At 49.6% G+C, this 27638-nt stretch overlaps 1 protein-coding gene across 1 annotated transcript in view; it reads right to left on the reverse strand.

Moving 5' to 3' along the window:
* stk11ip (serine/threonine kinase 11 interacting protein) overlaps positions 1 to 27638 on the reverse strand; it is a 123176-nt gene that overhangs the window by 16096 nt on the left and 79442 nt on the right. The window contains 2 exon segments of the mRNA XM_067986993.1: positions 15574 to 15752; positions 18811 to 18908. Of these exon segments, the coding sequence (XP_067843094.1) occupies positions 15574 to 15752; positions 18811 to 18908 (277 nt within the window).

Here is a 27638-nt window from a genome sequence, read left to right on the forward strand (position 1 = left end):
TCCTCCCCTTTTACTCCCCCACCTCCCCTTTTACTCCCCCCACCTCCCCTTTTACTCCCCCCACCTCCCTTTTACTCCCCCCCCCCTCCCCTTTTTGTTTGTTGACTCCCGGTTGAAGAAAGAAAGTGGAGGCACTCTTGACGAACATGGGGGAACGTGGAAGTCGAAGGAAAAGCCAGGAGCAGCTTTATCAGCCGGAAAGGCTGGCCGCCCACAGCTCCGGTGTAGCCGCGATCGTGAGAGACGTTAAGCGCGCTGTGAAGTGGGGTCATTGGTTGCAGCTGCTGCCAGTTGCACGCTGGCTCAACTCGTGCATGAGATCATCGCGGCAGCTAACAAGTGGCTGTCAGAGGGAGCTACAGCATGGCTTTTTTCAGTCAGTATGCAGAAAGAAAGATTGCATCTATATCGCGCCTTCACGACCTCTGGCTGTGAAGCGCTTGGGACGTCCTACGAAGTACATTTTTTTTTTGAAGTGTAGTCACTGTTGTAATGTAGGAAACGAGGCAATTTGACACAGCAAGATCCCACTTCTTTTTTCAAAAAAAAAACCGCCTCCCAGATCAGGGCCTGCAGTGGTTTATAGCCGTGGCCCAAACTAGAGACGCTGGAAGCTGCGTTATTTGTGATTTGAGGAGATAGAGAGCAGCTCTGGCTGAACATATTGCAAAACATGTTCGTTGTCCTTCAGGGAGCAGTGATAAGATGCAACATGAATGCAAGTTCACTCTTTCCGCCGTCACGGGCACTGCGTCCACAGCAATTCCTCCCCCACAGTAACATTTACGTGCGTTATATAGCTCTTCAACGTACAATAATGTCACGAGGCCTCTTCGCAGTGCTGTGATCAATACTGAAGAAAATTAATCTTCCCTCTGCTCTCTTCTCCCGGAGGTGCTAACGGCTGTGGGAATAACATTCTGCAGTACCGGAAACCTTTGGTACCGTGTCTAAGTGTCCGTCAAGCTATCTGACCATGGTGGCATCACAACATGGGAGCCCTGGCTGATTTTGACTCTCCCCTTAGCCCAGAGACGTTTTGCAGCTTGCCTGGCTGGGGTCAGCTAACTCTAGGAGTATTTATATAGAAGTTTGCCACCCGAGGGAGAGTGTGATTGATAGGATAACAACGTGCATTTATACAGCGCCTTTAACATAGTAAAACGTCCCCAAGGCCCTTCACAGGAGCGATTATCAAACAAAATTTGACACCGAGCCACATAAGGAGATATTAGGGCAGGTGACCAAAAGCTGGTCAAAGAGGCAGGTTTTAAGGAGTGTCTTAAAAAGGAGGAGAGAGAGGCGAAGAGGTTTAGGGAGGGAATTCCAGAGCTAGGGCCGAGGCAGCTGAAGGCACGGCCGCCAATGGCGGAGTGATGAAAATCGGGGATGCGCAAGAGGCCAGGATTGGAGGAGCGCAGAGATCTGGAGGCTGGAGGAGTATGCAGAAATAGGGAGGGGGGCGAGGGCCACGGAAGGATTTGAACACAAGGATGAGAATTTTAAAATCGAGGCGTTGGTGGACCAGGAGCCAATGTAGGTCAGTGAGCACAGGGGTGATGGGACTTGGTACAAGTTAGGATACGGGCAGCAGAGTTTTGGATGGATTAACAGGATCTCAGCAGCGTTGGGGTTTTGGTGGGGGGTTGGGTGAGAGAGAGAGAGAGAGAGAGCGAGGCGAGCGAGCGGCGGCCAGTAAATACCTCCCTCCCCTGCCCACTGCTGGAAGCTGTGTATATAGATAGATATCGAGAGAGGACAGGATCAGGATCGGGCTAAGCTGTGATGCCTCCTTGGTGGATTAGCCCAACGCTACTGGCCGTCAAGGCTCACAAATGAATAATGGGCAACTGCTGGCAATGGAGTGCAACTGGAACTCGTACAACCAGCAAGGAGTCAACATCGGCAGAAAAGGAGGGGTAGGGAGAGATTTGACAAGAAAGAAAGTATTTGTATTTATATAGTGTCTTTCACCACTCAGGACGTCCCAAAGTGCTTCACAGTCAATGAAGTACTTTATGAAGCGTAGTCACTGTTGTAATGTAGGAAACGCGGCAGCCAATTTGCGCACAGCAAGATCCCACAAACAGCAAAGTGATAATGACCAGATCATCTGTTTTAGGCATTGGTTGGGGGATAAATATTGGCCCAGGACACCGGGGAGAACTCCCCTGCTCTTCTTCCAATAGTGGCCATGGGATCTTTTACATCCACCCGAGGGGGCAGACGGGGCCTCGGTTTAACGTCTCATCTGAGAGGCAGCACCCCCCCCGACAGTGCAGCACTCCCTCAGTGCTGGCACTGGGAGTGTCAGCCTGGATTATGTGCTCAAGTCTCCGGAGCGGGGACTTAAACCCCATAACAAGGAAACCAGAGCAGCTAAACTAATGTTGCAGATCAGGGCTGTGTTGGTTTATAGCTGGCATGCAACCCTGAGCTGCGACCCCAGTCGAGTCCAGTCCAGTCTCGGCTTTCAGACACTTGTGTGACTGAATAAAGCCTCGCAGATTGTTTGGAGAGCACCGATAGTTACATAAACAACTCTCTCTCCTGTCGGAGTGTTGGAATGTGAACGAGCGCCACTCAGGGCCGCCTGCTCCCAAACACCGTGAGGTGTTATTCTGGGCACAGCTGCTGCTGCCAGGACGGGTTTTATCTTGTGTCCTTGGCTAGTCTGCAGGCGTTAGCAGCTTTTCATCGCCCCGGCCTCTTTCTGTCCAGACCTGCCTGTTGCTGTGTTTACAACAAGGCTCAGACTGAGTTACTGAGCTGAGGGCTAGCATACTGGGAACCAGGTGTCTTCCCTTAACTTCGGGTCGGCAGAGCTCATTCAGTATTCTGCGGCGAGTGGCTCACCTCCCGATTCCCCAAACCCTCTCCTCCTTCTGCAAGGCACAAGTCAGGAGTGCGATGGAATACGCTCCACTTGCCTGGATGGCAATAACACTCAAGAAGCTCGACACAATCTAGGACAAAGCAGTCCGCTCGATCGGCAGCCTATTCACCACCTTAAACACCCACTCTCTCCACCACCGGCGCACCGTGGCTGCAGTGTGCATCTACAGGATGCACTGCAACTGCTCACCAAGGCTTCTTCGACAGCACCTCCCAAACCTGCAGCCTCCACCCCGTAGAAGGACAAGGGCAGCAGGTGCATGGGAACAACACCACCTCCAAGTTCCCCTCACGACTCGGACGTTTATCAGCCATTCCTTCATAGTCACTGGGTCAAAATCCTGGAACTCCTTCCTCAACAGCACTGTGTGAGAACCTTCACCACACGGACTGCAGCGGTTCAAGAAGGTGGCTCACCACCACCTTCTCAAGGGGCAATTAGGGATGGGCGTTAAATGCTGGCCTTGCCAGCGACGCCCACATCTCAAGAATGAATGGGCCAGATTTTAAGAACATAAGAACATAAGAAATAGGAGCAGGAGTAGGCCAATTGGCCCCTCGAGCCTGCTCCGCCATTCAATAAGATCATGGCTGATCTGATCCTAACCTCAAATCTAAATTCATGTCCAATTTCCTGCCCACTCCCCGTAACCCCTAATTCCCTTTACTTCCAGGAAACTGTCTATTTCTGTTTTAAAATTTATTTAATGATGTAGCTTCCAGAGCTTCCTGGGGCAGCAAATTCCATAGACCTACTACCCTCTGAGTGAAGAAGTTTCTCCTCATCTCAGTTTTGAAAGAGCAGCCACTTATTCTAAGATTATGCCCCCTAGTTCTAGTAAACTTTTGCTGTGGCAAGGCATCTAACGGCATCTGTCATTAGTTACACTTGTCTGTGCACCATTAGGTTTTAATTTTTTTTTGCGTGGCAAGTACAGGGATACGGTAGCATAGTGGTTATGTTACTGGACTAACAACCCAGAGTCACGAGTTCAAATCCTGTCACGGCAGCTGGGGAATTTAAATTGTTAATTAAATAAAATCTGGAATAAAAAAAAACTAGTATCAGTAATAGTGGCCACGAAACTACCGGATTGTCGTAAAAACCCGTCTGGTTCACTAATGCCCTTTAGGGAAGGAAACCTGCCGTCCTTACCCAGTCTGGCCGATATGTGACTCCAGACCCACAGCAATGTGGTTGATTCTTAATCGCCCTCTGAAATGGCCCTGCAAGCCACTCAGTTGTACAAGGCGGCGGCTCACCACCACCTTCTCAAGGGCAATTAGGGATGGGCAATAAATGCCAGCGACGCCCACATCCCATGAACGAATAAGAAAAAAAAGTTGCTGAAAGTACGAGCTGATAATGGGTCGTCAGTGAGGGAAAACAGGATATCTGGAACCTGAGTGAACATAAGAACATTACAGGAGTATTGAATGGTGGAGCAGGAACAGGCCATACGGCCCCTCGAGCCTCTCCACCATTCAATAAGATCATGGCTGACCTAACTCAACTCTACTTTGCCGCCCGATCCCCATATCCCTCAATTACCCGAATGTCCAAAAATCTATCGAACTCAACCTTGAATATACTCAACGACTCAGCATCCATAGCCCTCTGGGGTAGAGAATTCCAAAGATTCACAACCCTCAGTGAAGAAATTCCTCCTCATCTCAGTCCCAAGTGGCCAACCCCTTATCATGAGGCTATGCCCCCTAGTTCTAGACTCTCCACCCACAGGAAGCAGCATCTACCCTGTCAAGCCATCTCAATCTTGTATGTTTCAATGAGATCACCTGTCATTCTTCTAAACTCCAGAGCTAATTTAAGGGTTAAGTCATGGCAGGAGATCCCAGCGCCGTGTCATGTTCCTCTTGTGGGATGTGGGAATTCAGGGCTCCTTCCTGTATCCCTGATTCCTTCACCTGCGGGAAGTGTGTCCAGCTGCAGCTATTGTTTGACCGCTTGACGGCTCTGGAGCTGCGGATGGACTCACTTTGGAGCATCCGCGATGCTGAGAAAGTCGTGGATAGCACGTTCAGTGAGTTGGTCACACCGCAGATAAAAATTACTGAGGGAGATAGTGAATGGGTGACCAACAGACAGAGGAAGAGTAGGAAGGCAGTGCAGGGGTCCCCTGCGGTCATCTCCCTCCAAAACAGGTATACCGTTTTGGATACTGTTGGCGGAGATGGCTCACCAGGGGAAGGTGGCAGTGGGCAGGTTCATGGCACCGTGGCTGGCTCTGCTGCACAGGAGGGCAGGAAAAAGAGTGGCAGAGCTATAGTGATAGGGGACTCGATTGTAAGGGGAATAGACAGGCGTTTCTGCGGACGCAACCGAGACTCCAGGATGGTATGTTGCCTCCCTGGTGCAAGGGTCAAGGATGTCTCGGAGCGGCTGCAGGACATTCTGGAGGGGGAGGGTGAACAGCCAGTTGTCGTGGTGCATATAGGCACCAACGATATAGGTAAAAAACAGGATGAGGTCCTACAAGCTGAATTTAGGGAGTTAGGAGTTAAACTAAAGAGTAGGACCTCAAAGGTAGTAATCTCAGGATTGCTACCAGTGCCACGGGTGAGTCAGAGTAGGAATGACAGGATAGCTAAGATGAATACGTGGCTTGAGAGATGGTGCAAGCTGGAGGGATTCAAATTCCTGGGCCATTGGAACCGGTTCTGGGGGAGGTGGGACCAGTACAAATTGGACGGTCTGCATCTGGGCAGGACTGGAACCAATGTCCTAGGGGGAGTGCTTGCCAGTGCTGTTGGGGAGGGTTTAAACTAATGTGGCAGGGGGATGGGAACCGATGCAGGAAGTCAGTGGGAAATAAAGTGGTGACAGAAACAAAAGGCAGTAAGGGAGAGTGTACAGAACATGACCGGACAGATGGTCTGAGAAAGCAGGGCAAAGACCAAGGGAAGTCCAGATTAAACTGCATTTATTTCAATGCAAGAAGTCTGATGGGCAAGGCAGATGAACTCAGGGCATGGATGGGTACATGGGACTGGGATGTTATAGCTATTACTGAAACATGGCTAAGGGAGGGGCAGGACTGGCAGCTCAATGTTCCAGGGTACAGATGCTATAGGAAAGATAGAGCAGGAGGTAAGAGAGGAGGGGGAGTTGCGTTCTTGATTAGGGAGAACATCACGGCAGTAGTGAGAGGGGATATATCCGAGGGTTCGCCCACTGAGTCCATATGGGTAGAACTGAAAAATAAGAAGGGAGAGATCACTTTGATAGGATTGTACTACAGACCCCCAAATAGTCAACGGGAAATTGAGGAGCAAATATGTAAGGAGATTACAGACAGCTGCAAGAAAAATAGGGTGGTAATAGTAGGGGACTTTAACTTTCCCAACATTGACTGGGACAGCCATAGCATTAGGGGCTTGGATGGAGAGAAATTTGTTGAGTGTATTCAGGAGGAATTTCTCATTCAGTATGTGGATGGCCCGACTAGAGAGGGGGCAAAACTTGACCTCCTCTTGGGAAATAAGGAAGGGCAGGTGACAGAAGTGTTAGTGAGGGATCACTTTGGGACCAGTGATCATAATTCCATTAGTTTTAAGATAGCTATGGAGAATGATAGGTCTGGCCCAAAAGTTAAAATTCTAAATTGGGGAAAGGCCAATTTTGATGGTATTAGACAGGAACTTTCAGAAGTTGATTGGGAGAGTCTGTTGGCAGGCAAAGGGACGTCTGGTAAGTGGGAGGCTTTCAAAAGTGTGTTAACCAGGGTTCAGGGTAAGCACATTCCTTATAAAGTGAAGGGCAAGGCTGGTAGAAGTAGGGAACCTTGGATGACTCGGGAGATTGAGGCACTAGTCAAAAAGAAGAAGGAGGCATATGACATGCATAGGCAGCTGGGATCAAGTGGATCCCTTGAAGAGTATAGAGATTGCCGGAGTAGAGTTAAGAGAGAAATCAGGAGGGCAAAAAGGGGATATGAGATTGCTTTGGCAGATCAGGCAAAGGTGAATCCAAAGAGCTTCTACAAATACATAAAGGGCAAAAGGGTAACTAGGGAGAGAGTAGGGCCTCTTAAGGATCAACAAGGTCATCTATGTGCGGAACCACAAGAGATGGGTGAGATCCTGAATGAATATTTCACATCGGTATTTACGGTTGAGAAAGGCATGGATGTTAGGGAACTTGGGGAAATAAATAGTGATGTCTTGAGGAGTGTACATATTACAGAGAGGGAGGTGCTGGAAGTCTTAACGCGCATCAAGGTAGATAAATCTCCGGGACCTGATGAAATGTATCCCAGGACGTTATGGGAGGTTAGGGAGGAAATTGCGGGTCCCCTAGCAGAGATATTTGAATCATCCACCGCTACAGGTGAGGTGCCTGAAGATTGGAGGGTAGCAAATGTTGTGCCTTTGTTTAAGAAGGGCGGCAGGGAAAAGCCTGGGAACTACAGACCAGTGAGCCTGACATCTGTAGTGGGTAAGTTGTTAGAGGGTATTCTGAGGGACAGAATCTACAGGCATTTGGAGAGGCAGGGACTAATTAGGAACAGTCAGCATGGTTTTGTGAGAGGAAAATCATGTCTCACGAATTTGATTGAGTTTTTTGAAGGGGTAACCAAGAAGATAGATGAGGGCTGTGCAGTAGACGTGGTCTACATGGACTTCAGCAAAGCATTTGACAAGGTACCGCATGGTAGGTTGTTACATAAGGTTAAATCTCATGGGATCCAAGGTGAGGTAGCCAATTGGATACAAAATTGGCTTGACGACAGAAGACAGAGGGTGGTTGTCGAGGGTTGTTTTTCAAACTGGATGCCTGTGTCCAGCGGTGTGCCTCAGGGATCGGTGCTGGGTCCGCTGTTATTTGTTATTTATATTAATGATTTGGATGAGAATTTAGGAGGCATGGTTAGTAAGTTTGCAGATGACACCAAGATTGGTGGCATTGTGGACAGTGAAGAAGGTTATCTAGGATTGCAACGGGATCTTGATAAATTGGGCCAGTGGGCCGATGAATGGCAGATGGAGTTTAATTTAGATAAATGTGAGGTGATGCATTTTGGTAGATCGAATCGGGCCAGGACCTACTCCGTTAATGGTAGGGCGTTGGGGAGAGTTATAGAACAAAGAGATCTAGGAGTACAGATTCATAGCTCCTTGAAAGTGGAGTCACAGGTGGATAGGGTGGTGAAGAAGGCATTCAGCATGCTTGGTTTCATTGGTCAGAACATTGAATGCAGGAGTTGGGATGTCTTGTTGAAGTTGTACAGGGCATTGGTGAGGCCACACTTGGAGTACTGTGTACAGTTCTGGTCACCCTATTATAGAAAGGATATTATTAAACTAGAAAGAGTGCAGAAAAGATTTACTAGGATGCTACCGGGACTTGATGGTTTGACTTACAGGGAGAGGTTAGACAGACTGGGACTTTATTCCCTGGAGAGTAGGAGGTTAAGGGGTGATCTTATAGAAGTCTATAAAATAATGAGGGGCATAGATAAGGTCGATAGTCAAAATCTTTTCCCAAAGGTAGGGGAGTCTATAACGAGGGGGCACAGATTTAAGGTGAGAGGGGAGAGATACAAAAGGATCCAGAGGGGCAATTTTTTCACTCAAAGGGTGGTGAGTGTCTGGAACGAGCTGCCAGAGGCAGTAGTAGAGGCGGGTACAATTTTGTCTTTTAAAAAGCATTTGGACAGTTACATGGGGAAGATGGGTATCGAGGGATATGGGCCAAGTGCAGGCAATTGGGACTAGCTTAGTGGTATAAACTGGGCGACATGGACATGTTGGGCCGAAGGGCCTGTTTCCATGTTGTAACTTCTATGATTCTATGATTCTATACAGGCCCATTCTACTCAATCTCTCATCCCAGGAATCAATCCAATGAACATTCATTGCACCCCCTCTAAGGCAAGCATATCCTTCCTTAGGTAAGGAGACCAAAACTGTACACAGTACTCCAGGTGAGGTCGCACCAAAGCCCTCTACAACTGCAGCAAGACTTCCTTACTCTTATACTCCAACCCCCTTGCAATAAAGGCCAACATTCCATTTGCTTTACTAATTGCTTGCTTTTTCTGCATACCAACTTTTTCTTGTACGAGGACACCCAAGTCTCTCTGAACACCAACATTTAATAGTTTCTTACCATTTAAAAAATATTCTGTTTTTCTATTCTTCCTACCAAAGTGAATAACCTCACATTTCCCCACATTAAACTCCATCTGCCACCTTCTTGTCCACTCACTTAACCTGTCTATCTCCCTACGCAGATTCTTTGTGCCCTCACAGCTTACTTTCCCACCTAGCTTTGTATCGTCAGCAAACTTGGATACATTACACTCGGTCCCTTAATCTAAGTCATTAATATAGATTGTAAATCGCTGAGGCACGAGCACTGATCCTTGCAGCACCCCACTAGTTACAACCGGTCAACCTGAAAATGACCCGTTTATTCCAACTCTCTGTTTTCTGTCCGTTAACCAATCCTCTATCCATGTTAATATTACCCCCAACCCCACTTCTTGTGTAACGATCTTTCGTGGTGTGGCACCGTATCAAATCCAAATATACTACATCCACTGGTGCGCCTTTATCTACCCTGCTTGTTATAGAATCATAGAAAGTTACAGCACAGAAGGTGGTCATTCGGCCCATCGTGTCCGTGCTGGCCGAAAAAGAACTATCAAACTTAATCCCACTTTCCAGCACTTGGTCCGTAGCCCTGTAGGTCATGGCACTTCAAGTGCAAATGAGTTTAGGGTTTCTGCCTCTACCACCCTTTCAGGCAGTGAGTTCCAGACCCCCACCACCCTCTGGGTGAAAAAAATTCTCCTCAGCTCCCCTCTAATCCTTCCACCAATTACTTTAAATCTAATGCCCCGTGGCCACTGACCCCTCTGCTAAGGGAAATAGGTCCTCCCTATCCACTCTATCTAAGCCCGTCATAATTTTATACACCTCAATTAAATCTCCCCTCAGCCTCCTTAGTTCCAAAGAAAACAACCCCAGCCAATCCAATCTTTTCTCATAGCTAAAATTCTCCAGTCCTGGCAACATCCTTGTAAATCTCCTCTGTACCCTCTCTAGTGCAATCACATCTTTCCTGTAATGTGGTGACCAGAACTGTACACAGAACTCAAGCTGTGGCCTAACCAGTGTTTTATACAGTTCCAGCATAACCTCCCTGCTCTTATATTCTATGCCTCAGCTAATAAAGGAAAGCATCCTGTATGCTTTCTTAACCACCTTATTTACTTGTCCTGCTACCTTCAGGGATCTGTGGACATGCACTCTCAGGTCCCTTTGTTTCTCTACACCTCTCAGTATCCTCCCATTTATTGTGTATTCCCTTGCCTTGTTTGCCCTCCCCAAATGCATTACCTCACACTTCTCTGGATTGAATTCCATTTGCCACTTTTCTGCCCACCTGACCAGTCCATTGATATCTTCCTGCAGTCTACAGCTTTCCTCCTCACTATCAACCACACAGCCAATTTTTATATCATCTGCAAACTTCTTGATCAAGCCCCCCACATTCAAGTCCAAATCATTAATATATACCACAAAAAGCAAAGGACCCAGTACTGAGCCTTGCGGGACCCCACTGGAAACAACCTTCCAGTCATAAAAACACCCGACAACCATTACCCTTTGCTTCCTGCCACTGAGTCAATTTTGAATTCAACTTGCCACTTTCCCTTGGATCCCATGGGTTTTTACTTTTTTGACCAGTCTGCATGTGGGTCCTTGTCAAAAGCCTTGCTAACATCCATGTACACTACATCAAACGAGTTACCCTCGTCGACCCTCCTTGTTACCTGCTCAAAAAATTCAATCAAGTTAGTCAGACACGACCTTCCCTTAACAAATCCATGCTGACTGTCCTTGATTAACCCGTGCCTTTCCTAAATGACGATTTATATCCTCAAAGAACTCTAATAGATTTGTCAAACACAACTTCCCTTTCATAAAACCATGCCTAATCATATTATGATTTCCTAAGTGTCCTGTTACCACTTCCTTAATAATGGATTCTAACATTTTCCTGATGACTGATGTTAGGCTAACTGGCCTGTAGTTCTATTTTCTCTCTCCCTGCTTTCTTGAATAGCGGGGTAAAATTTGCTACCTTCCAATCCTTTGGGACCGTTCTAGAATCTAGGGAATTCTGGAAGATCAAAACCAATGCATTCACTATCTCTGCAGTCACCTCTTTTAGAATCCTAGGTTGTGGGCCATCAGGTCCAGGGGATTTGTCGGCTTTTAGTCCCATTAATTTCTCCAGTACTTTTCCTTTACTAATCTTAATTACTTTAAGTTCCTCACTCTCATTGACCCTTGTTTCCCCATTATTTCTGGTATGTTTTTTGTGTCTTCTACTGTGAAGACAGATACAAAATATTTGTTTAATGTCTCTGCCATTTCCTTATTCCCCATTATAATTTGTCCTGTCTCAGCCTCTGAGGGACCCACATTTACTTTCATTACTCTCTTCCTTTTTGTATACCTGTAGAAGCTCTTACCATCTGTTTTTTAAAAAAATATTTCTTGCTAGTTTACTCTGATACTATATTTTCTCCCATCATCAATTTTTGGTCATCCTTTGCTGGTTTCTAAAACTCTCCCATTTCTAAAGCTTAAAAAATCTCAACCCCCTTATCGGCCTTCACCAAGGCTGAAGGAGCAGGGGACGCAGAAAGGCAAAGGGAGGGAGGGAGGGAGAGGCAAGGCAAGCCCAGAGTCCGACCCCAGTAAGAGACTTGAGGAGGGCGGGCGGGCGGCAGATGTAACACTACGTGAAGGAGTGCAAGGAAAACAATGAACAGGAGTATACACTTAACAGAAAGATGCTGAAGGATGTGGATGAACAGAGACCTGGGAGAGCACAAACATAATTCCTTGAAAGCGCAAACACCGTTAAAGACTTTTTAAAAAACGGCAATAGGAATTTTTTGATTTTAGAAATGAGGGAATGGAATATAAAGAGCCAATACTACTTTTCTACAAGGCAATGGTTCCGCCACAGTATTGTGTGCAGTATTTGGTGCCCTATTAAAAGAAAGACATTAAGCCACAGAGAGCTTGTTGCCAGGGATGGGAAACTGTAGTTATAAAGGAGACACGAGAGAACTGGGACTATTTCCACTGTAGCAGAGGAGGAGGAGATTTTTTTTTTTTAAAACCTTGAAGAGTTTTGACAGAATGAACAAAGAAAGACTATTTCCTCCATTCTGGAAGTCGGTAACGAGAGATCATGAATTTAAAACCATCTCAGAGAGTGAGGGGACAGGTTAGGAAAAATCCCCTTAACACAGAGGGTTGTTGGAGCACGGAAATGCTTTGCCACACGGAGGGGGTCGAGGCAGAGACCACTGTAAAGGGAAAAAAAGTGAATAAGTATGTGACGCAGCAAGGTATAGGACTGCAGGGAGGTGGGGCAGTGGGTTTAGTTTTGGATTGCTCCAGCAAAGACACGGCACAGGCATGGGCTGAACTGCCTCCTTCTGTGCTGTAAACCTTTACGGTCTGTCGCAAAAGGAGGTGCCACCAAGTTTCAGCCGACCAGTATTGCCCGTGCGAGTGCCGGCCCCCATGCTTGAACGGATGGCACAACCCGCACTAAGTCCCGTTCACCCATCACCCACCCTGTGCTCACTGACCGACATTGGCTCCTGGTCCAGCAACGCCTCGAATTTAAAATTTTCATCCTTGTTTTCAAATCCCACCATGGCCTCGCACCCACCACCCGCCGCTCCCTATCGCTGTAACCTCCTCCAGCCCTACAACCGTCCGAGATCTCTGCGCACCTCCAATTCTGGCATCTTGCACATCCCCGATTTCCTTCGCTCCACCACTGGCAGCTGTTGTTGTTGAATTCGGGAGTTTAAAAACCAGCCTGACTTGGAGAAATCACATCCCAGCTTAACGATCTCATGTTTTGAAGACCATTAGACTGTCTCCAGGCAGGCTGCTTGAGGGAATGCCAAGTCTCACAACTCAGATGCAAACATGCCGTTTAATTGATTCAGATGTGTGCTTCTCTGATCTGAACTTAGCAGACATGTTGTTTAAAGTTCCTACACCCCCTCAGGAGGATTTATTAACCTGGAATTTTTAAACCTAGAGTGTTATCTGCAGGTTTCGAAAACAGTCTGAGACTTTCAGACTATTAGCCAATCGAGATAACGTCCGGAGTTGATGAGAAAAGGGTGATACATGAACAGGTTGATCACATTTAGTTTAGCATAATGTTACAAACTATATTAGCTCATTAAGTCAGAGAGAGAGAGAGAGAGAGAGAGAGAGAGAGAGAGAGAGAGAGAAAGAGAGAGAGAGAGAGAGAGAAAGAGAGAGAGAGAGAGAGAGAAAGAGAGAAAGAGAGAGAGAGAGAGAAAAAGAGAAAAAAAAAGGAAGGAAGGAAGGAAGGACAGAGAAAGGAAGAAAGAGAGGAAGAAAAAAAGAGAAAGGGAGGGAGAAAGGAGGGAAGAACTCGCCTTTCACCACTTCAGGACGTTCCCAAAGCGTCGACAGCCAATGAAGTACTTTTTGAAGTGTAGTCACTGTTGTAATGTAGGAAACACAGTAGCCAATTTAGGCACAGCAAGATCCCACAAACACCAATGAGATAAATGACCAATTTTAGCGATGTTGGTTGAGGGATAAATACTGGCCAGGACACCTGGCGAACTCCCTGGACTTCTTCAAATAGTGCCCTGGGATCGTTTACATCCACCTGAGGGCAGACGGGGCCACGGTTTAATGTCTCATCCAAAAGACGGCACCTCTGACAGTGCAGTACTCCCTCAGTACTGGCACTGTGAGTGCCAACTGATATTACGTGCTCAAGTCTCTGGAGTGGGACTTGAACCCATGACCTTCTGACTCAGGGCTACCACTGTGGCGAGGCTGGCACCTAGTGTAATGACATTCTTGTACTTCTCGCAGACCGGGAGGATCCTATGGAGGCACTGGTTAGAACCCGTGGCTAAAGCAATCTAAAGAGGTGTTCGGTTCGCGATGTTGCCTGCACCATCAAACTAGCAGGGCAAACGCTCTCCGAGCGGCACAGACAATTTGACCACGGGCTGTGTCAGAGCAGAGGGTGACCACGTCCTCATGCACAATGTAGTGGCGGCTATCGCATAATGAGCAGGAACTCAACAATTCTGGTCGATTCCAATAACTGCCCACCCCTCCGACAAACCCAAGGATACTGAGGCCCATTGTTCCATCGCCGACCACTGCTCCGGCCGAGATCAGCTAACTTAGGCCTGTTCAGTTCAATTTCGACCCCAGCTTTACTAAGTCATCGAGCAGCCTGTCTGTGTTCCTGTCTGATTGGATAACACAGGAACAGGAGGAGGCCATTCAGCCCCTCGAGCCTGTTCTGCCATTCAATTAGACCATGGCTGATCTGTATCTTAACGCTATTTACCCACCTTGGTTCCCAAACCCTTAATACCCTTACTCAAAAAAAAATCGATCAATCGCAGTTTTGAAATTTTCAATTGACCCCCAGCCCCAACAGCTTTTTGTGGGGGGGGGGAAAAAAAAAAAAAAAAGAGTTCCAGATTTCCACTCCCCTTTGTGTGAAGAAGTGCTTCCTGACATCACCCCTGAACGGCCTGGCTCTAATTTTAAGGTTCTGCCCCCTTGTTTTGGACTCCCCCCACCAGAGGAAATAGTTTCTCTCTATCTAACCTATCAAATCCTTTGATCATCTTCAACACCTTAATTAGATCACACTTTAATCTATGATACTCGAGGGAATAGAGGCCTAGTCTATGCAACCTGCCCTCATAATTTAATCCTTTTAACAAGGCGTGGGTACAAGTGAGAACAAGGACAGACTTTTGTGAGTTCAGTGGCAATAGTCACTGGTTGAGGTACCACACTTACAGTAATTATCTCAAGTTATCCCTGTAGAATTAACACTGCCTCCCATTGTTTGTATCGCACTTCAAGGGCAGTTGGGCAGACAATGCAGTCAGATATCACCGAAGGAGCTTTCCCTGCTTCTGTGTCCAGCACTTTTTGTACAGTATGGACAGAGAAGCCTTGAAGGCTCAGTTGGGCAAATATCGAATGGTACTGAGCGGCATAGGCCTGGAAGCTGCCAGTTTCCACCCCTGGTGGGTTAGCTGATGTCAGAACCCACTCCAGAGACTGGAGCACATAATCCAGGCCGACACTCCCGGTGCCAGTTCTGAGGGAGTGCTGCATTGTCTCAAGTGTCGTCTTTCGGATGAGACGTTAAACCGATGCCCCATTTGCCCTCTCAGGTGGATGTAAAAGATCCCATGGCACCATTTGAAGAAAAGCAGGGGAGTTCTCCCCGGTGTCCTGGGGACAATATTTATCTCTCAACCAGCATCACTAAAAATAGATTATCTGACCATTATCATATTGCTGTTTGTGGGATCTTGCTGTGGGCAAATTGGCTGCTGCGTTTCCTACATTACAACAGTGACTACACTTCAAAAATACCTCATTGGCTGTGAAACGCTTTGGAACGTCCTGAGGGTGCGAAAGGCGCCATATAAATGCAAGTGTCTGCGCTCCTGCACATGCCCGAGTCTGGGCTCCTGCGTGGGTGTGCGTGTGCCTGTGTGTCTAACCCCCTCTTCAGGTAAGGTGCAGGTTTACACAGGAGCTAGATACACACTGGCTGTCCTGCGATAACTAGTCACCCACCTGTGAAAAACTGGATGAAGTTCTTGCACTTGGATGGGTTTCGGATCAGCAGCGTGTACGACCCCCCCGAGCCGTCAAACTCCATGCCAATGCTCTGGGTGCGGAGACCCACCTGCAGGTACACCAGGTCCAGTATCGGGTGCACCTCACGCTTCCTTAACCAGTTGGCTGGCTGGCCGCTAAACAGGAAGAAAAATAAATTAGACCCAGGCGTGTGGCTGACAGAGTAACAACCCCACCCATCCCCCCTCAAATAGGAGAGCAGGGAACGAGCAGACAGATCAAAGCCACGTCCGACATATCACGGAGCACTTTTCCTTTGAAGAGAAAGGTCCAAAGGATTTTCTTTCGTCTGCTCCAGCCTTCGCTCTCTGCTCCACCAATTCCTGATTAGTGCAACCCCCGCCCCCTCCCACCCCGACCAAAGGTCAGCCACTTCACCCCCTCCACATCTTCAACGGCCGTCTCAGAAATCCCCGCCGACCGCTCGTCTCTCCCCCTTAATTCTTCCACTCCCCTCGTCAGCTCCTTCCCCGTCCCATTATAAAAGCACCGAGGTCCTGCTGAGTAAACGTACACTGATTGATCCCACCCTGCTGGTAAAGTCTGGGTTACAGTAGGCAGAAGCAGACTGTATCTGGTGATTGACGGGGATCCAGAACAAGGGGCCACAGATACAAGGTTCAATGTCAGAGGTTTATGACAGAGGAAGGATTGTGAGGCCATGGAATGCACCACTGGAGTTAGTGATTGAAGCGAAGACCATGTCAACATTAAAAAAAGATAGGTGGTTGAAGGAAAGGGGATGAACAGATATGGGAACAGGGTGGGCACATGGGATTAGAGTTACTGCTTGTGTGGAGGATAAACACAGACGGACAGATTTTGCGTTGCCACGTTACTGTGTCTTGCCAGAGTGCCAACCATGGCTCGGTGGGTAGCACTTTCTCCTCGGAGTCAGAAGGTCGTGGGTTCAAGTCCCCACTCCAGAGACTTGAGCCCATAATCCAGGCCGACACTCTCAGTGCCAGTACTGAGGGAGTGCTGGGCTGTCGGAGGTGCGGTCTTTTGGATGAGACATTAAACCGAGGCACCAGTGGATGATCCATCTCGGCCTCCTCCCGATATCCCCACCATCACAGAAGCCAGTCTTCAGCCAATTCGATTCACTCCACGTGATATCAAGAAACGGCTGAGTGCACTGGATACAACAAAGGCTATGGGCCCCGACAACATCCCGGCTGCAGTTGTGCTCCAGAACTAGCCACGCCTCGTAGCTGTACTGGAACAGCTTGGCAAAACAATGGCATCTACCCGAAAATGTGGAAAATTGCTCAGGTATGTCCTGTCCACAAAAAGCAGGACAAATCCAATCCGGCCAATTACCGCCCCATCAGTCTACTCTCAATCATCAGCAAAGTGACGGAAGGTGTCGTCAACAGTGCTATCAAGCGGCACTTACTCACCAATAACCTGCTCACCGATGCTCAGTTTGGGTTCGGCCAGGACCACTCGGCTCCAGACCTCGTTACAGCCTTGGTCCAAACATGGACAAAACAGCCGAATTCCAGAGGTGAGGTGAGAGTGACTGCCCTTGACATCAAAGCAGCATTTGACCGAGTGTGGCACCAAGGGGCCCTAGTAAAATATTGAAGTCAATGGCAATCAGGGGGAAAACTCTCCAGTGGCTGGAGTCATACCTAGCACAAAGGAAGATGGTAGTGGTTGTTGGAGGCCAATCGTCTCAGCCCCAGGACATTGCTGCAGGAGTTCCTCAGGGCAGTGTCCTAGGCCCAACCATCATCTGCTGCTTCATCAATGACCTTCCCTCCATCATAAGGTCAGGTCAGAAATGGAGATGTTCGCTGATGATTGCACAGTGTTCAGTTCCATTCACAACCCCTCAGATAATGAAGCAGTCCGAGCCCGCATGCAGCAAGATCTGGACAACATCCAGGCTTTCGGCTCATAAGTGGCAAGTAACATTCGCGCCAGACAAGTGCCAGGCAATGACCATCTCCAACAAGAGAGAGTCTAACCACCTCCCCTTGACATTCAATGGCATTACCATCGCCAAATCCCCCACCATCAACATCCTGGGGGTCACCATTGACCAGAAACTTAACTGGACCAGCCACATAAACTCTGGCTACAAGAGCAGGTCAGAGGCTGGGTATTCTGCAGCAAGTGACTCACCTCCTGACTTCCCAAAGCCTTTCCACCATCGACAATGCACAAGCCAGGAATGTGATGGAATACTCTCCACTTGCCTGGATGAGTGCAGCTCCAAAAACACTCAAGAAGCTCGACACCATCCAGGACAAAGCAGCCCACTTGATTGGCACCCCATCCACCACCCTAAACATTCGGTCCTTTCACCGTGGCTGCAGTGTGTACTATCCAAAGGATGCACTGCAGCAACTCGCCAAGGCTTCCTTAACAGGACCTCGCAAACCCACGACCTCTACCACCTAGAAGGACAAGGACAGCAAGCACATGGAAACACATGGAAATACATCACCGTTCCTTCATCGTCGCTGGGACAAAATCCTGGAACTCCCTTCCTAACAGCACTGTGGGAGAACCTTCACCACACGGACTGCAGCGGTTCAAGGCCGCGGCTCACCACCACCTTCTCAAGGGGCAATAAATACCGGCCTTGCCAGCGACGCCCACATCCCATGAACAAATAAAAAAAATTTCTGGCCTCTTGTGCACCCCCAATGTCATTGCTCCACCATTGGCAGCCGTGCCTTCAGCCGCCTAGGCCCTAAGCTCTGGAATTCCCTCCCTAAACCTCTTTCTCCTCCTTTGAGGCACTCCTTAAAATCAACATCTTTGAGAAGCTATTGGTCACCTGTCCTAATACCTCCCTGTGCGGCTTGGTGTCAAATTTTGTGAAGCGCCTTGGGGATGTTTTACTATGTTAAAGGCACTATATAAATGCAAGCTGCTGCTGTAAGTACATGAGGGAGAAAGGAATCGAAGGATATGCTGATCAGATTAGATGAATTAGGGTGGGAGGATGCTCGCATGGAGCATAAAACACAGCATAGACAAGATGGGTTGAATGACCTGTTTCGCTGCTGTAAATTCCATGTAAATCCATGTGCAAAAGTCACCTTTGAATAAATTTCTGCCCACTAACTGGAGTTGAGGGCTCGAACCTGGATTTTATTGGGGAGCAGTCGTGGTTTTGAAATGACATCTTACGGAGCAGTCAAGCCCTGAACAAACCTGAGTGGCCCAGTGATCTCCAAGATGTAGACGTTGAGATTTGACATGATGAGCAGCGAGGGATACTCTTCAGGATTCCCATATTTTACTGTATATGCCTGCAATTAAAAATATAAATTTCATCAATCACTGAATTGTGGGAGGGTAGTTGTGCCGGGGAACGAAGACAAGACGTGTCTCCAACTGAGCCTAACTGATATAGAAGGCGGCCATTCGGCCCATCGTGCCTGTGCCAGCTCTTTGAAAGAGCTATGCAATTAGTTCCACTCTCCTGCTCTTTCCCCATAGCCCTGCAAATTTTCCCTTTTGAAAGTTACCATTGAATCTGCTTCCACCGCCTTTTCAGGCAGCGCATTCCAGATCATAACAACTCGCTGCGTAAAAAAACTCATCTCTTCTCCCCTCCCCCCCCCACCCCCCCCGGTTCTTTTGCCAATTATCTTAAATCTGTGTTCTCTGGTTACCGACCCTCCTGCCAGTGAAAACAGTTTCTCCTTATTTACCCTATCAAAATCTTTCATAATTTTGAACACTTCTATCAAATCTCCCATTAACCTTCTCTGCTCTGGAGGAGAACAGTCCCAGTTTCTCTCCACATGGCACCATCAAGCAATCCCATCTCAGGTACATCACACAGTCTGCATGCAGACGTATCTCAATCACACCCCCCCCTCGACAATACACCTCAGCCTTCAACTCTGCCACTGATAACTTTACATTTCCCGCACGAGACCTCCCTAAATGCATTCGATTTAGATCAGATTACGTTGTGGGCCACTGGGAACTGCAAAGAGACTGACCCAATTCATTTCACATAGGGCGGGCTCGGAGAGCTTGGTCTCGGCTCACCTTTCCCCGAGGGCTGTCTTCCCCAGGTCTATGCCCCAGTCTTTACCTTCCACCCCTCTGACGATAGATCACTGCCTGTTTTGCACCCCCCCACGGCTATAGATTGGTACCTGTTGCCCCCCCCCCCACTATGGATTGCTGCCTGTTCTCTCCTCCACCCCCCTCTCCCGCCCACGGATTGCTGCCTGTTCTCTTTCCCCTCCCCCCCTCTGGACTGCTGCCTGCTCTCTCTCTTCGACCTCCCCGACTATGGATTGCTGCCTGCTCTCTCTCTCTCTCTCTCTCCTACCTCCCCGACTATGGATTGCTGCCTGCTCTCTCTCTCCTACCTCCCCGACTATGGATTGCTGCCTGCTCTCTCTCTCCTACCTCCCCGACTATGGATTGCTGCCTGCTCTCTCTCTCTCTCTCTCTTCTACCTCCCCGACTATGGATTGCTGCCTTCTCTCTCTCTCTCTCTCTTCTACCTCCCCGACTATGGATTGCTGCCTGCTCTCTCTCTCTTCTACCTCCCCGACTATGGATTGCTGCCTGCTCTCTCTCTCTTCTACCTCCCCGACTATGGATTGCTGTCTGCTCTCTCTCTCCCCCCTCCCCGACTATGGACTGCTGCCTGCTCTCTCTCTCCTACCTCCCCGACTATGAACTGCTGCCTGCTCTCTCTCTCCTACCTCCCCGACTATGGATTGCTGCCTGCTCTCTCTTTCCTACCTCCCCGACTATGGACTGCTGCCTGCTCTCTCTCTCTTCTACCTCCCCGACAATGGATTGCTGCCTGCTCTCTCTCTTCTACCTCCCCGACAATGGATTGCTGCCTGCTCTCTCTCTCCTACCTCCCCGACTATGGACTGCTGCCTGCTCTCTCTCTCTTCTACCTCCCCGACTATGGATTGCTGCCTCTCTCTCTTCTACCTCCCCGACTATGGACTGCTGCCTGCTCTCTCTCTCTTCTACCTCCCCGACTATGGACTGCTGCCTGCTCTCTCTCTCTTCTACCTCCCCGACTATGGACTGCTGCCTGCTCTCTCTCTCTCTCTCTCCTACCTCCCCGACTATGGATTGCTGCCTGCTCTCTCTCTCTCTCTCTCTTCTACCTCCCCGACTATGGATTGCTGCCTGCTCTCTCTCTCCTACCTCCCCGACTATGGACTGCTGCCTGCTCTCTCTCTCCTACCTCCCCGACTATGGATTGCTGCCTGCTCTCTCTCTTCTACCTCCCCGACTATGGACTGCTGCCTGCTCTCTCTCTCTCTCTCTCTCCTACCTCCCCGACTATGGATTGCTGCCTGCTCTCTCTCTCCTACCTCCCCGACTATGGATTGCTGCCTGCTCTCTCTCTCTCTCTCCTACCTCCCCGACTATGGATTGCTGCCTTCTCTCTCTCTCCTACCACCCCGACTATGGATTGCTGCCTGCTCTCTCTCTCTCTCTTCTACCTCCCCGACTATGGATTGCTGCCTTCTCTCTCTCTCTCTCTTCTACCTCCCCGACTATGGATTGCTGCCTGCTCTCTCTCTCCCACCTCCCCGACTATGGATTGCTGCCTGTTCTCTCCTCCACCCCCCTCTCCCGCCCACGGATTGCTGCCTGTTCTCTTTCCCCTCCCCCCCCTCTGGACTGCTGCCTGCTCTCTCTCTTCGACCTCCCCGACTATGGATTGCTGCCTGCTCTCTCTCTCTCCTACCTCCCCAACTATGGATTGCTGCCTGCTCTCTCTCTCCTACCTCCCCGACTATGGATTGCTGCCTGCTCTCTCTCTCCTACCTCCCCGACTATGGATTGCTGCCTGCTCTCTCTCTCCTCCCTCCCCGACTATGGATTGCTGCCTGCTCTCTCTCTCTCTCTCTCTCTTCTACCTCCCCGACTATGGATTGCTGCCTTCTCTCTCTCTCTCTCTTCTACCTCCCCGACTATGGATTGCTGCCTGCTCTCTCTCTCTCTCTCTCTCTTCTACCTCCCCGACTATGGATTGCTGCCTGCTCTCTCTCTCCCCCCTCCCCGACTATGGACTGCTGCCTGCTCTCTCTCTCCTACCTCCCCGACTATGGATTGCTGCCTGCTCTCTCTTTCCTACCTCCCCGACTATGGACTGCTGCCTGCTCTCTCTCTCTTCTACCTCCCCGACAATGGATTGCTGCCTGCTCTCTCTCTTCTACTTCCCCGACAATGGATTGCTGCCTGCTCTCTCTCTCCTACCTCCCCGACTATGGACTGCTGCCTGCTCTCTCTCTCTTCTACCTCCCCGACTATGGATTGCTGCCTCTCTCTCTTCTACCTCCCCGACTATGGACTGCTGCCTGCTCTCTCTCTCTTCTACCTCCCCGACTATGGATTGCTGCCTGCTCTCTCTCTCCTACCTCCCCGACTATGGATTGCTGCCTGCTCTCTCTCTCTCTCTCTCTTCTACCTCCCCGACTATGGATTGCTGCCTGCTCTCTCTCTCCTACCTCCCCGACTATGGACTGCTGCCTGCTCTCTCTCTCTCTCTCTCTCTCTCCTACCTCCCCGACTATGGATTGCTGCCTGCTCTCTCTCTCCTACCTCCCCGACTATGGATTGCTGCCTGCTCTCTCTCTCCTACCTCCCCGACTATGGATTGCTGCCTGCTCTCTCTCTTCTACCTCCCCGACTATGGATTGCTGCCTGCTCTCTCTCTCCTACCTCCCCGACTATGGATTGCTGCCTGCTCTCTCTCTCCTACCTCCCCGACTATGGATTGCTGCCTGCTCTCTCTCTCTCTCTCTCTCCTACCTCCCAGACTATGGATTGCTGCCTGCTCTCTCTCTCTCTCTCTCTCTCTCTTCTACCTCCCCGACTATGGACTGCTGCCTGCTCTCTCTCTCTCCTACCTCCCCGACTATGGATTGCTGCCTGCTCTCTCTCTCCTACCTCCCGGACTATGGATTGCTGCCTGCTCTCTCTCTCCTACCTCCCCGACTATGGATTGCTGCCTGCTCTCTCTCTCCTACCTCCCCGACTATGGATTGCTGCCTGCTCTCTCTCTTCTACCTCCCCGACTATGGATTACTGCCTGCTCTCTCTCTCCTACCTCCCCGACTATGGACTGCTGCCTGCTCTCTCTCTCTCTTCTACCTCCCCGACTATGGATTGCTGCCTGCTCTCTCTCTCTTCTACCTCCCCGACTATGGACTGCTGCCTGCTCTCTCTCTCTTCTACCTCCCCGACTATGGATTGCTGCCTGCTCTCTCTCTCCCCCCCCTCCCCGACTATGGATTGCTGCCTGCTCTCTCTCTCCCCCCTCCCCGACTATGGATTGCTGCCTGCTCTCTCTCTCTTCTACCTCCCCGACTATGGACTGCTGCCTGCTCTCTCTCTCTTCTACCTCCCCGACTATGGACTGCTGCCTGCTCTCTCTCTCTCTCTCTTTCTACCTCCCGGACTATGGATTGCTGCCTGCTCTCTCTCTCCTACCTCCCCGACTATGGATCGCTGCCTGCTCTCTCTCTCCCCTCTCCTCTCTTCTCTTCTCCCCTCCTCCACCGCCTATGGATCGCTGCCTGCTCTCTCTCTTCTACCTCCCCGACTATGGATTGCTGCCCGTTTTCTCTCTTCCCCCCCCTCCACTGCCTATGGATTGCTGCCTGTTGCCCCTCCACCCTCAGACGCCAATCTTTCAATCACTTGGCCCCAGGGTCACTTTTATATCCTCCAGGACTGTGGGCAAAGAGCAGGGGGAGGGGGCCTAATTGGGCAGCCTTTTCAAATTTCTATTTAAATAAAATTGTGCTGTTTAATCCGGCTCCCTGGCCTGGAAACCTCTCTGCTGTTCGAGTGATCAGAGAAGGCCCCCTATGACAGTAGTACGATGAAAATAGATAATTCTGGCAGCAGAGGAGACTTCTTAAATCCATCCATGTGCACTGGGTTCAACCCCAGGTACCAGGGATGAAGGGACAGCATCTCACCTACTGCACCAGCCAGGCTCTATATAAAAATAAACGCACACAGATAATTCTATTAACCTCAGCCACGCACCCCCTGCCCTGCCACCTCCCTCCATTGTCAAAAATACCAACCACGACCCACGTCTGAGCCCTCTGCATCCCAGGTGAAAAGGTGTGCACAGAGTTAGCCTCTCTCACAGCTGGTGCTCCTGCTCCTTATCCCTGCAGTGACCCCTGCTGGAAAATCCAGCTTTCTGTGGACGTCGGGATGAGGACAGGGATTGGGCTTGGCTGCGATGCCCCACGTTGTGGAACAGCCCCGCCTACTATCAATCATCGAGGCTCACAATGCGAAGAGCGGACACCTGGGCCAAATAACAGAGGGCAGCTGGCGCTCGTGGGGAACGCAACCCAATATGCCGACAACCCTCGAGAAAAGCAGCGCACGGGTTCTAAAACCAAAAGCGGCTCGGTGGTGTGCGAGTCAGCTCACGTGGCTGATGTACTGGTCTGCGGGAGAGATTCAGCAACGTGCCCTGCCTACAATAAACCAGGGCTTTTTAATCACTTGGCTGTGGTTTCCGTTTGCTCAGATATTTACTTGCAAAATTCCTGAAGAGGATTTCCAGAGGGAATTCTTTCACTGAATGCAGCACCGAGCATTCCTTTAAAACCCCTGGGGCAGAGGGGTGGGGGAGGACGAAAAGGTGATTGTTAGGAAGATGCTGTGACCTTTGATCGGATTTCAATTCTACAGGCTGTGCATGACGATCGATGCTAAGTTGGGGCTAAGAACCCCCCCCCCCCATGTTAGGAATACTATAAAAATGCAGATAATTCTGGCTCCAGGAGACTTTTCGTCCATCCGTGTGTTCAATCCCAGGTTCCTGGTATTTTCCCAACCCCCCCCCAATGAAAAATTACACCTCCCTTTCAAGCATCTGACTCTGTCCCATCTGCAGAACAGCACCATTGATCTGAAAGCTGGACACCCACAGCCAGGCTCCTTCCGCCCACAATCACAAATCCTGCGTCTCCCGCTGGAAAGTGCGTGTTGGGCCGGGCCGCCAAATAAACACCACCCCCCCCCACAACGCTCACTGCCTCAACTCACGTGGTGTGGAGATGCCGGTGATGGACTGGGGTTAACAATTGTAACAATTTTACAACACCAAGTTATAGTCCAACGATTTCCACACCGCCTGAGGAAGGGAAAGCCCCCGAAAGCTTGTGGGATTAAAAATAAAATCGTTGGGACTATAACTTGGTGTTGTAAAATTGTTTACAATTGTCAACTCACGTGGAGCTGCAACCCCAGCGTTTTGCAAAGGAATTGTCCATTCGCCCCACTACCCCAACATAGATAGGATTACACGTGTAGAATATTAATGAGAGAGAGAGAGAGAGAGAGAGAGAGAGAGAGAGAGAGTGAGAGTGAGAGAGAATCCTTTTTAAGATGGGTGAGGCTTCATTCGTTACAGCCCAACAGTCTCCAACAGGTTTCTCGGAATAACAAAGGCCTGTCATTAGGGCATTAGGGAAAGTTTAATTGACTGCGAGACAAGACACACCTCAAAACCTGCAGGGAGAAGTCCAAGGGACCCACCTACTGCTCATTTACACCACGGATTCAGTAGAACACATGGCACACCGACGCCACTGACTCCAAACGTTTAATTTCTAGCTAACAAATCTAAAACCTAATAAAAAGGCAGAGAGAGGAGTGTTTCGGGGACAGGGGGGAGGGGGCCTTTGATTATGGCAAAGGGTTCTCCCCCACAATATCTGAAGCCACCTTCTCTCTTCCAGCAGTGTTAGCTGCCAGCCACATGTGGCGAATTGGGAATCCAGATGCATTTCTGATTAGTAGATAAAAATGAGTAATAGAGCCAGTCAGTCATGAGATCTCAATCCTCATTCGCACGGCGTGTGCATGTAAAATTTAACCTTTTTGTGCGTTCGTTTGTAAAACGGCAAGATGGAATGCAGGGTGTTTTTTGATCCCTCGCCCCCTCCCCATCTCTGTGACCTCCTCCAGCCCTACAACCCACCGAGGTCTCTGCGCTCCTCCAATTCTGGCCTCCTGCGCAGCCCCGATTTTCATCGCTGCACCATTGGCGGCCGTGCCTTCAGCTGCCTGGGCTCTAAGCTCTGGGGAATTCCCTCCCTAAATCTCTCCGCTTCTCTCTCCTCCTCTAAGATGCTCCTTAAAACCTCTCTCTTTGAACAAGCATTTGGTCACCTGTCCTAAGGACTTCTTATGTGGCTCGGTGTCAAATTTTGTTCGATAATCTCTCCTGTGAAAGACCTTGGGACGTTTTACTACGTTAAAAGGCGCTATATAAATGCAAGTTGTTGCTGGATGTTTAAGAAAATATGCACATGTGAATTACAGTTGCCTGCATTGTGAGAGTGAGCGTAAGGAGTTTCCTACTGAAACGGTGTCACCCTGGCCACACCTGTGGCTAGTCAGCAAATTTCTATTGCACACCGTCTTACAGCTGCCAATGAACCTGCTGTACATGTCCAGATTTATTTTGGTCTCTAACACTGCCCACTGTTGGTTCAAAGAAAAACTCACGCACTTTCAAAGGAGGTTTCACCACTAGCCCATTAGGTTCCGCAGTCACCGGCCAACCCTCCTGTACCTCACTCAAGTTGCCGTTCTCCCCGCAAGCCTGGACGGTTAGTGACAGCAGGCTATTCCGCCTCGACGAGCTTCACAGCCGAACCCGATCCCACCCTCAACCCGACGTCCGAACTTTCCAGTAGGACTCACTGGACGGTGTTCGGGAGTAGAAGCTCCCGACCACTCCCTCCCATCAGGTCAGGAGTGCTGAGGCTACTTTCGGATGAGGCGTTAAATCGAGGCCCCCCCCCCCAGTCTGCCCGCTCAGGTGGACGTAAAAGATCCCACGGCCCCTATTTCGAAGAGGAGCAGGGGGAGTTCTCCCCGGTGTCCTGGGCCAATATTTATCCCTCAACCAACATTTAAAAGCAGACGATCTGGTCATTATCACGTTGTGGTTTGTGGGATCTTGCTGTGCGCAAATTGGCTGCCGCGTTTCCGACATTACAACAGTGACTACACTTCAAAAAGTACTTCATTGTTTGTAAAGCGCTTTGGGACGTCCTGAGGTGGGGATTGGCGCTATATAAATGCAAGTCTGTCGTTCTTTACTTGTAGCACCCCTACTGTTGAACAGCTAATTCAGCACAGAATCCAGAGATCAAGCTTGAGATCTTAAGTTCTGTAGATCAATTAGTACAGTAACTCTCAAGTGCCCTCTTAAAATAAGTTTTAAATTAAGCGACTTGTCAAGTATTTAAATCAAAATGCCCTGGAATGACCCTACACCATCGGTCAGCTGAATCCACGCCCTCGTGTTCCTGACCAACCCCCCCCGCCCCCCCCCACAACCCCGGGGCGTTTTTCTCATCGTCGTCTCTGCTCTTGCACAATGTGCTGACTGCTCTCGAGCTCCCGATTGCTGGAGCTGCCCACAGCAGCTGCCGAGTGCAGCTGGGAATTTCGCCATTTATGTCAGAATGCAACCAGATCCCTGGATGCCAGTCAGCAGCAGCAGCTATTAATACAGAAACACTCTGCTTGCTGCAGGACGCGAGTCGGTGAATCGCAGGTGAAGAGTGAGCAAAGGTGCAGGTCGCATCCACCTCCGTCAAGGGTTGTCGTCAGAGAATCACCTGCAATGGTTTCTCTTCCCTCTCCCACACCGTTACCTCTGGAGTCCCCCAAGGATCTATCCTCGGCCCCCTCCTATTTTTCATCTACATGCTGCCCCCTTGGTGACATCATTCGAAAACACAGTCAGGTTCCACATGTACACTGATAAACACTCAGCTCTACCTCACCACCGTCTCCCTCGACCCCTCCACTGTCTCGGATTTGTCACACTGCTTGTCCGACATCCAGTACCGAATGTGCAGAAATTTCCTCCAACTAAAAACATTGGGAAAACCAAAGCCATTGTCTTCATTCTGTTCCCAAGCCACCGACTCGATCCCTCTCCCTGGCCACTGTCTGAGGCTGAACCAGACCGGTCGCAACCTTGG

This window comes from Heptranchias perlo, chromosome 7 (genome assembly GCF_035084215.1).
Source record: "Heptranchias perlo isolate sHepPer1 chromosome 7, sHepPer1.hap1, whole genome shotgun sequence".
Classification (NCBI taxonomy): domain Eukaryota; kingdom Metazoa; phylum Chordata; class Chondrichthyes; order Hexanchiformes; family Hexanchidae; genus Heptranchias; species Heptranchias perlo.